The 11,394-nt window shown below is 38.6% G+C and overlaps 1 protein-coding gene across 1 annotated transcript; it reads right to left on the bottom strand.

Moving 5' to 3' along the window:
* Positions 1 to 3,653: 3,653 nt before the first annotated feature.
* On the bottom strand, positions 3,654 to 10,634 carry LOC309326925 (vomeronasal type-2 receptor 26-like; the record flags this gene model as incomplete). The annotated part of the gene is made up of 5 exons (XM_081835954.1): positions 3,654 to 4,555; positions 5,217 to 5,343; positions 6,984 to 7,211; positions 7,574 to 8,407; positions 10,569 to 10,634. The coding sequence occupies 5 exons, from the start codon at positions 10,632 to 10,634 to the stop codon at positions 3,654 to 3,656; spliced, it is 2,157 nt and encodes a 718-aa protein (XP_081692080.1).
* Positions 10,635 to 11,394: the final 760 nt, after the last annotated feature.

The following is an 11,394-nucleotide window of genomic DNA, read 5'->3' as shown; positions in this document are numbered from 1 at the left end:
ACTAGTGTCACTCCCTCTGCCTACAATCGATCTGTGGGACCTATGTCTGTCATATCTTGCTCCCATCATCCCTGACATGTAACTAGGATGCTTGTAGTTGATGGACGTTCAACAACATCCAAAAAGCCACAGGTTCCCCACTCTCCAGTGTCCTCTCCAGTGATGTTCATATTTTTTTCAATCACTACATTCCTACCATTCATAATCCCTTTAACCACAGATCCAACAAAGGAAGAAATATACAGTAAGGTAAAATCAGTTACACCCGGAATCATTCATGTTCTTGCCTATTTCTGTGATTCCCACATGACTAAAGGAATCATGTTTGACTCAGGGTACCTCTGAAGTGCACTTCAAATTTCAGCACTTGTCCCTTTGTGAGATGGGAACAGGCTGAGAAACTGTAATGGTGAAAATTACAGGAGAAATTAAACATGGCAATACTTATAAAATATAATATAAAAAGGAAGAAGATTGGGAATGCATGTGAGAGCTTGCAGATGAAGGGAAATAATGAAAGGAAACAAATTGTGGCAAGAATAGAAATGGTTGTCAAACTAACTAAACAAGGACATAATCTTCCATATCCTATAGAAATGCAAAAGGTCCATTCATTTCAAGCGTGCTGGTGGTGGAAAACATACTACTCATTTGTGCTTATCAGTATAATTTAGAAGGCAACATGTTTAGCTATACCTGTCCGACTGTCTTAGCTATCTTCATAGTTATATGGTTAATGTCCAGATGTATCTGCGACTGAATTTTTAGCACACTAAAAAGGAAGGCTGATTCTTAAGTCTGGTGTTTCATAACCATGTGTTCTCAGCGACTTATGTCTAAACATATTACAGAATGAGAAACAGAGAAACGACTTACATAGGTTCATTGATCAAGATTTGTGCAGGCTGTTCAGTGAAAAGGAGGTCATCATAGAGAAAGATAACTTGAGAAACAATCCCACCAATGATAAGGTCTCCTGGCTGGTAAAATTCATGAGGAATAGGGAGAGGATCATCATATATGCTGCAGTTAATAGAATGTGTCTTGCATACAGAATGACATAACAGTACGAGCAGCAACACAACCACTAGCATGATTCTGATGACAAAATGTCCTTTCCCAACATAGATTCCCATACTTCCTACTATAGCAGTATATGTGGGTATTCCCAACTTTGCTACAGCCTTTCTTGAATGGCTGATGATACTGTGGCTACTGTGGTTTTCAGCTTGGTGTGTAACAAAAACTGTGCACTTGTTCTTATTGTTAATAATAACACCTTGTCCATCAGTATCCCTAAACAGTGAATTATCTTTATCTTCTCGCTTTAAAGGTGAGTGAGAACAGTAAGCTTCCTACTCCCCTCTTTTGAAATCCGTATGTATATAGCTCTTCAGCTATAGGTAACAATGGTTTTGCTTTGTTTGCAAAGGAACCCCCCCCCAAATATTTTCAATCAATCTTTAAATTATGTAAATTAGAATTTTAAAAGCAGTTATGATAAAATAGACAAGATACTGGCCAATAAGAAGAATGCTATGAAGCATTGTACATGGGTGTTTGTGAGTGAATTAAAACCAGCTTAATGAGGTCCTAATTTTCATGGTAAGACACTGGAAAGTGCAATGTCAAGTGGCAAGCGGAAAGGATCAAGTAAAATGGATATTCATAGTATGATCTGAGGAATGAAAAAATAGATGGATTCAGGAGGTGGAAGCATATCCTAATATATAAACTGGGAATGTTCAAAGGAAAGAGTGACACAGCTCAGACTACTCCTAGATTCAGTTCAGATGAAGGTTTTATAACCATGCCCCCCCCCCACTGATTGCTGATCATGTTAATGGGCTCCAGATGTCCATAGTGAAAGAGGATGGAAAACTGTAATTTTGGCATAGTTGGGATAATTATCACTTCCCTACTTGTCCTTTGCAGTTGGATGATGCATGACAAAATTGCCAGGAGTCCCCCCACCTTTAAATCATACAACTATTATTTTTCTTTGGGAAATAAAATAGAAAGTGACACAAGGCTGAGTTAGCCCAGGCTGCTTCTGTCCAGAGCAAGAGTTAAATTCAACCACACCTCACCCATATTTGATACAGAAGAGAATTAGAGATAGTCTCTCAGGATTCCACTAAGAACAGGCACTGCTGTATACTAATGAAGCTTGGCTGTCACAGAGCCCAGAGTGGCCTAGACCCTCTAACTACAGTCAGTATCATCATCATCATCATCAATAACAACAACAATATCAAAACCAAGAAAGAGGTTCTTCTTTCCATGCTACCCTCCTACAATGATTAACAATGCACTGTCCAGAGTAACAATACATACACATTACCACACTATTGAGAATAAGATGGAAGCCCAGATTTAAATTCAGTCATAGCCTGGGGAAGTTGAAGCTTTATGGTAGGTGCATCTCTTTTCTGCAGATCACGTCCCATTGTATATTTCACAATACTTTGTTATTATAAATGAATTAATTTGATTTGCAGATTATATAATTGCAACATATGTTAACATGTTTATTTTTGCTTTCATTGTGTTGTAGTTATGCATTTTTCTTATTATAAGTCACCTTGAGCATGGTTCGAACTGTGGAAAGGTGGCATACAATTTTTTGTGTGTATGTAGGTATGTAACAAAATTACTCAAAAGGGAGGTAGATGGGGACCCAGATGCCATCCATGGGGCCTCCTTGGCTTTCTAAGCGCTGTCCACTTGACCTCCTGGTATCACTCACTTCACCTCCCAGGTGCCCCACCAGGTCTAGGTTCCACCAGCCTCCACTAATACAAATCAGTTTCACATACGTTTCACAAATGGGGTCAGCCTCAGAGACATGTAGGTATCCATTTTCATTTTGAAAGTAACTCATCCAACTAACTGACTTCAATTAATAATTCAGTACATGTGTAGTAAATGACTTTACTGTGACTGTGACTTTATTGTTTGTAACTGATGTTTGTGAAACCAGGGATTTATGTATTTAGGATAAACTTAAATTTTTATGGTTTTATGGCTGGATGCATGGTTGGTTTAAGAAGAGGAGGCCTGCGTAACAGAATGCAGGTCTGGCCTCTGTCACTGCCCTCATGATTTGAGATACCTTTCATTCCCAATTTATTCCCATCATAAATTGAGCTATATAAGGATGAGGAAAAACATTACAAGAAGAATGAGCTGTGGGTCCTGTTTCAATCTCTCTGGAATTGCATATGTAGATAATTTGTGCACAGAATCAAGATGGGGTCACTATAGGTAATCTGAGCTCAATGATTTGAGCAGGGATGTCTGCATAGGCAAGTATTCCTGCTCTAATATTTCTAAATTAAAAAGTTCTAAATGCAGAATGAAAAGCAGTGGCAAGGGAAAGGGGACTGACACAGTGGACCTGTGTCATTTTGAGAGGAACTGATTGATTGATGCAAGCCTATCCTGGCTTGCATTTCTCACCTTCAGGATAGGGAAGCAGAAAATGACAGCAGAATCAAGAAGGGCAACCTATTAGTGTGGGCTGTGCCTGGTACAAGCCTACCAACAAGAACAGAGATTTTTGCCTCAGCAAGTACACATACTCAAATTCTCACAAGATCTGTAGCATCAGCATTTCCATATATGCACAATGAAGAGGTGGGCACATTCTTTCATTTTGCTTTTCTTATTAGCTGCTCCTTGTTGTTCAGCTCTGGCCTCAGCATAATGATGTAGCACTTAGGAACAAAGATACAAACCAGTAAGCCAGCACTGGAGCATAAGATGGAGAAGGTCTCCACAGCCACCATGTATTTTCCTTTGGTACTTAGGTAAGTCGGAACAAATGATAACCAAACACTGCAAAAGACCAACATGCTGAAAGTGATGAATTTTGCTTCATTGAAACTATCTGGCAACCTCCTGGCTAGGAAAGCCACAAAGAAGCTGACAATGGCCAGTGAGCTCATATAGGCCAAGACACAGTAAAACATGGTAACTGAACCCTCATTACATTCCCATACAATTTTGCCATTTATTGAGTGCATGTCCCTATCTGGGAACGGAGGGGAAGTACTTAACCAAAGAGTACAAATGCCTGTTTGAATGGAGGAGCAAGAAAGGACAATAGAATTTGCCAGTCCTTTCCCCACCCATCTTCTCATCCTGGATCCTGGTTTCGTTGCCATGAATGCTAGAACCACTGTTATGGTTTTGGCCAAAATGCTGGAAAGGGCCACAGAGAAGATGATGCCAAAGGCTGATTGTCGGAGAAGGCAGATGACCTTTCTAGGTTGTCCAATGAAAAGGAAGGAGCAGAGGAAGCAAAGGAGGAGGGAGATGAGGAGGGTGTAGGTGAGGCTCCGGTTGTTGGCTTTGACTATGGGAGTGTCCTTGTGCTTCACAAAAGTTCCAAATACTAAAGTAGTGATTAAAGAGAAAGAAATGGCAAAGAGCGATAAAATGAACCCCAAAGTTTCTTTGTAAGAGAGGTAGCTTGGCACCCTGGGGAGGCACTGAGTTTGGTCCTTGTTTGCATACTTATCATCAGGACAATTCACACAAGCATCCATATCTGAAAAAGAGGAAGAACTATTTAGATATTTCAATATATTGACAAACATCCATCAAATGGAATCCATAGTAGCAGCCAATGAAAGAGTCTCTTTTCCGCATTCTTGACGTTTTTTAACTTGAGCTGGTGGACTACAGTGATTGAGTGATTTTATGTAGACTAGGAAATCTCTCATTAAATAATAGTTTGTGCTTTCTACATAGATAGTAATTTTATTATGTGGTGAATAATGTTATATTTCAAGCTGTTTCCATTTGATTTTTGAAGAACTTTAGTTTGAATGTACATAAAGCAGCTCCAAGCATACTTGCATGACATGGATTATTTAGATGAATTACAGTCTTGGTTCAGGCCTGTCTTAAAACAGTTATTTTTGTTAAATAAAATAAATAAAAATAACACTGCCATCTTACTGAAGCTGCAGAAGTCCATATCTCAATAGTTATTGGAATGTTGACCACTTGCAAGTCCCATTATCCTTAAACACTCAAACAGAAAACTCTGGACTCTTCTCGCCACATTTGCCTAGAGATACAGCTCTTGCCTAATGCAAAATTCTCTTTGCAAAATGGAAATCATTACACTAGCTTTAAACTTCAATGCATACAAACATTACATTTCATGTATATCAATCTTATGTCTTCAACATTATGTCCCCTACCCTTCTTGTCAGAGATCATCCCTTCTGGACACGGAGCACAATCATAGCAGCAAAATTTCTCTCCCTCCTTTTTTTTCCTGCTGAAGCCTGGATAGCAGTTGTCATTGCACACAGAAAGAGGCAACACCTTCATGAAATCATAAAAGAGAGACTAGCCATGAGAAAATAAGAGCATGTTTTGACAGGAAAGATGCTGTGAAACTTCTCCTAAACCAAGGCAAGATTTGCCAGGAAGAGGAGCATAGGAAGAATCAGATCTTGGGCTCAGGTGGTGTTATGACCCCAGTCCCTGCTCATCCACATATACAAGTAACTTTCTCAGCCAAGGTTCAGTGAGCTGCAGCTGACTGAGCCAATCCATATGTAAGTCCCTCCAAAGGAGCATTTTGGGAGGTGTAGTGGGGGGCAAGACCAGATAGGCAGAACTTAGGCTGGATCTTAAATTCATTCATTTTGGTCATATGACCTGGCAATCAGCACAGAACACTATTTTAAGTGTCTTCTTTCCCCTTTGCTGGGCTTAGAGCAGACCCTCCAAGTGTCCCTATTTTCCAGGGACACCTCTGATTTAGAGAAGCCATCCCGGTTTCTGATTTGATCCCAGAATGTCCTGCTTTTCATTAGGATGTCCCTATTTTCGTTGGAGAAATGTTGAAGGGTATGACGCCCCAAGCCGTCTGAAGGCAATCCTGTATAGGGAAGTTTTCTTAATGTTTAATGTTTTCTTATTATTTTATGTATGTTGAAAACTGCTCAGAGTGGCTGGGGCAACCCAGTATGATGTGTGGGATATAAACAGTAAAATTATGGAACGGGACGTCCCTATTTTCATTGGGTAAATGCTGGAGGGTATGCACAGAGGAGCAGCAGCAGCAGATTTGCTTTAAATCAGGACTTGAATCTGGGATATTTAAAATACAGTTTAAAATACACCAGTGTGCTTTATGCCAGCTTCTTTTATATGCAATTGCTCCCTAAGTTGATATGCGACCTTCAGGAATCTTTAAAGCTTGCCAGAAGGTTTTCTTTGTTTTACTTATATATTTCTGTATTTGCCAGTCCCCACCAGCACTCTTGGCTGCTCTATTTTAGGCCACCTAGAGTTTCCACACTGTCTTTAAATGTAGTCCTCCTGCAAATAATCAATTGCAGTGATACAAGTAGGATGTTACCAGAACATGAATGTGTTGCAAGGCTATCTCTGTCCAAACAGGGTTATAGTTAGTGTAATAAAAGATGGGCTGTGCCACTGTGTGCACCTATGCCTGAAGTGAAAAAGTGGGATCAAAGAACACCCCCAAATTATGAATGTGCTCTTCTAGGAGGCATGCAACCCTGTCCAAGAAAGTGTGAATCCCTCCTAACTGGGTAGACAAACTACATATAAATTGTATTCCATCTTCCCTGGTTGAAGTTCCATTTTATTAGTCCTCAATAATTTGATGGGTCTTCCATGAATAGCATAGAATACATGACAAAACTGAGCATAGAAAACATGCCTTGTAAGTGGAAATATTTAGCCCAGCCTATATATTGCTTTGTATTGAATTTGAATTGGTTTTACATACAAAACTGTTACTAATTGTTTGTACACATGAAAGTCTTTTTTTTTATTTAGACAATTTTTTACAGTCTTTTTAATGTATGAAACTGTATAAACATTTTTATTGCTGATGTTCATGTTATTCATGTTATTGCTTTGATTTAATCATTTTATTGCTTTGATTTAACAAATAATTAAGGCAAGGATCCACAATGATATCTTACCTGATTAAATACTTGATGCCAGACAATTTGGCCATCATTAATGGTTAACTGTTTGCCTGGAGGAGCCTGAGGTTCCAACCTTCCAATTTTGACTCTAACCACCGAGCCATTGGGGAACATTACCCAGTTTGTAATATCAAATCCTGTAACCAATTCTCCATTTTTATTGAAGCTTACAGTATCCCCAGCACTGTTATTGAATGAAATACCTTTAAGAAACTGATGGAACTAGATAGGAAGAAAATGCAAACAAGCAGAAGACTCTGAATGAGATTCATGAAACCATGTCTCAACGAACCACTGGATTATTCTTTTTGAATAGTATATGTGGTAACTTCATATATCAAGATAAAATTTCCTTGTATTTCTCCACAAGGCACATTGTGGGTCACCAATTATGTACAGCAGCAACAACAGTAATAATTATATTAAGACAACATTTTGTAATGTGGCTGGAACTGCTTATCCAAATTGATTTCCAAACTCCCAGAATGTAGTTGAATTAGTTTAGGAAGCTGTAGAGTTCTACTTCTGCATCATAAGCTAGTTTCTTATTTTCATTTTTTAAAAATACGTTGCATTATAATTACCTGCCATGGTTGCACATTCTGAAATGTCAGTTTCTGCCCTTCCAATCTTCTATGCTTGGATCTGAATTTATTTATGGCATGCAAAGTATGTGCCACAACATAGACAGCATTGTAGACATTGTAGCTATGGCTAGGCATCTTCATTTCAAACAAAACCCCTGAAATGCTGTCCAGCTTCTCCTCCCCAGTGCAGGTTTCGTTCTCCTTTAATGAGCAGCCAAATGCCTGTTCCCAGAAGTCCTGAATAAAGCCATCTCCTTTGGCCCAGGCAGGTCTTACCATCTGAATGAACCTTTGGAATCCTAATGGCTGATTTGAATGAACTGTCAATGATATGGAGCCATGGAATGTCTGTATATCCCAAATCTTTTGAAAAGAAATAGATGCAAAATCCCAGTGGGATGTAATAACCCACACTTTACCCAAAGATGGAAAAGACAAGAAAGGTGCTAGAAACAGCAATGTTCTCAACATTTGAAAGGATGGAGGTTCTCCATATACAAAAAACACATTGGCTTTTCTCTGAGTGACCATTTCATAGTTTTTCCACTGCTGTATGAGCAAATCTACTAGCTCATCCACATAATTCCATTTTGGTATTCTTACTATAAAGGCATCACAGATGCTATTATGGGAAAGGATTGGCACCATAGTCTGTAAAAACCTGTCCCCTTTGTCATCATCCACAGCAAAGAGTCCAATCCATGTCCATCTGAAATGCTGAAGTAACTGCACAACACCTATGTTTTGTTGGGCTTCATTTGGGACCATCTGGTACAAAAAAGAGAATAGCAGTTTTTCATCCTGGACTGGCAAGAATGATCCATAAGTGAGCTAAAATAAAACATTCCAAGTTATAAGAGTGCTTTATCATTCATTCATAGAATTGCACTAGCTCCTACATCTCATTAAAATCCCTGTATTATGCAGAGTTTTCCACAATTAAACCATACCCAGGAGTTGCCTGAATAATCTCTGCAACAGTCCTCTAGCAAGATGGAGCCCACCTACCTCTTGTCAATTGGTTGACTGTCCTTATAGATATTTTTCCTCATGTTGAATCAAAATCTATATTTATCATCTGCATTTGTAGAAAAAAAGTTTTTACCTCTTCTATGGTTTGGCAATTCAAGTATCTGAAGCTTGTTATATTGGCTCCCCTTAACTCTCTTCTCTTCTTTGCCAAATATACCCAATTCCTTCAACATTTTTCACAGAATGTTGTTCCATTTCCCTGATCATTTTCACAGTCCACTACTGAATCTGTTCCAGTTTGTCTACATATCCCTCTTACAGTGTTGTACCAGTTACAGATAGGTAGCCGTGTTGGTCTGCCATAGTCAAAACAAAATAATTTTTTTCCCTTCCAGTAGCACCTTAAAGACCAAGTGTTGTACCAAGAATTGGAAATGTTCTGACTAGTAGAAATAAAGTAAAACCAACACTGCGTGTGATTTGGAAATTATAATTCTATTCAAGTCTACTAAATTTTAATCTAGTAAAATGATTTTGAATTTCATTCCTGCCTCCTGAGGTATCAGCTACCCTTCTCAGTGTTCTGTCATCTAAAAATTTGCTGTGTTCCCTTTCCCCTGCCATCTACATCACTGAGATTTTTAAGCTTATCAAGCCCACAACAGATCCCTGTGTCACTCTCCTTGAAACTTGTTTAATGTGGAACTCTTGGTAAGTACTTTTAGAATACTGTTTTCCACTGAGATGTGAATTTATCAGATTATATTATATTTAAGCTCTGATTTAATCAGTTTGCTAACCCAAATGCAACAAGGGATGTGGTAATAAAATATAATAATAAAATAGAATGGTAAAATAGAATACACAGAACCCCCCTGTAAGGAGGGATTTACTAGTGGTTTCTATGAAACAAAATAAGGAGGGTTAAAATAAAGATTAATCAAATGTTGCTGGGATGCCATATTTTTCTCACCTCTCCCCAAAATAAAGAATTATGTAAGCCCCGTGTTGCATAGTTGTGTGTTGTCAGTTACTTTAGCCTGAAAATATGAAAGAGGGAGAGAGAGAGAAATAATGCCTCACATGGGTTCATTAATCAAGACCTGTCCAGGTTGTTCAGTGAAAGAGAGATTATTATAGAGATAAAGGACTTGAGAAACAATTCCACCGATGAGAAGGTCTCCTGGTTGATAAAAATTATGAGGTATAGGTTGGGGATCATCAAATATGCTGCAGTTAATATGTGTCTTGCACACAGTATGACACAGCAGCACCAGCAGTATCACCAACAACAGCATGGTCCGGTTGACAAATTTCCTCCTCCATATATAAATCCCCATGTTTCACCTCAGCATTAGATGTGGCTATTATCTGTTTTGCTGATGGTAAATTATATCATTATACTTATTTACAGCTTGACAACTTGGGGAAGCTGTATACCTATGCCCTGATATTATATTTCATATTGCTCCTTGTCCATCAGCACCCCCGAACAACATATTCTTTTTATATTCTCAATTTATCCTCTAGAATTAAGTGAAAACTAGACATTTCCCCTTCATTTTAGAATCCTCATATATGCCTTTTCAGGAACAAGTACAAATAAATTTAATGTGATGTGCGAAGAAAAGAAAAGAAACATCAACAACTCTCGGTTAAGTAAATTGACATAATTTTGTACTGGAAAAAAGAAAAAGCAGTTATGATGAAAAACAATACAGCAATGACCTCTATGGAGAGTGGTACAAAATATTTCTCCAAATGAATGAAATATAAATTATGGTAAGGAAACATGCAGGGTGTTAATTAAAACTTTGTTAATGAGATCCAATTGTTACAGGGAAAAATGGGCAGTTAAAGATTAATTGATGGAGTAGAAATGATGAGGAACAGAGATATTCATAATATTTGGGCTAAAAATCAGTGAAGAATCATCCGGTGGAAGCATGTCCTTTGGAGGGGGTGACCGTTCAACAGAGTGATAGAACCCTGCATATGCTTAGATCCAGTTCTGAACAACCTGAGTGTTTTGTAGCTTCTTAAAGATGCTGATTGTTGATCTTGCTAACAGGATCTGAATGCCCATTGTGTCCAAATATGGAAACTTGTGATTCTGATAATGATAGAGATGATTATCATTCCCCCAGTGTGCTGTTTGCCTTTGAAACTGCATAAAGTGTGGCAAAACTGCTAGCTTCTCCACTCCCCCATACCTCACCAGGATCTTAAAACTATTAACATCTTAAATCTATTTTTTTTGAGGGATAATTAGAAATCCAGTATCCTCCTATGTCCAGTATGCTTATACCGAGACTTAAAGGTCAGCCACAAAACTCATACTTGACATAACTGGAAGGGCTGGGTTTAAATGCAGAGTCAAATGCCTGGAGGTATTTGAGGTTCATCTTCATGCTGATGAGTACACCTCCTTGAATCACTTCCACTTCTTGTTTGTCCTGTTTATATTTAACATTATTTTTACAGATTATTTAAGCAGTAAAAACCATATGCATGACATAAGAAATAAGCTTATATAGCTCAGTATTGGGACTGACAGCAGGGCTACTAAATTTTCAGGTCAAGGCCCTTCTGCTTAATCCTTCTGACAGGAGCTGGAAGGGCCTCAATGGGCAGGCAAAGGGCCCTGTCAGTGGTGGGGGCTACAATCTACAATCCCTTTTCTGCAGTCTTTGGGAGTACAGGGAAAGGAGGAGACAGGAGGAAAAACCAGAGGAGATTGAAATGAGTTAAAAATGCAACAATATATTGTTGTTAATGAGGAGTTTAGCCCATCTGCCCTTTGGAGTGTGCCCCAAGAAACTTGATTCAAAATCTCCATTTTGTCC

This window comes from Podarcis erhardii (assembly GCF_964252035.2).
Source record: "Podarcis erhardii genome assembly, chromosome: 13".
In the NCBI taxonomy this organism is placed as follows: domain Eukaryota; kingdom Metazoa; phylum Chordata; class Lepidosauria; order Squamata; family Lacertidae; genus Podarcis; species Podarcis erhardii.
This window is presented reverse-complemented; position numbering and strand designations above follow the sequence as displayed.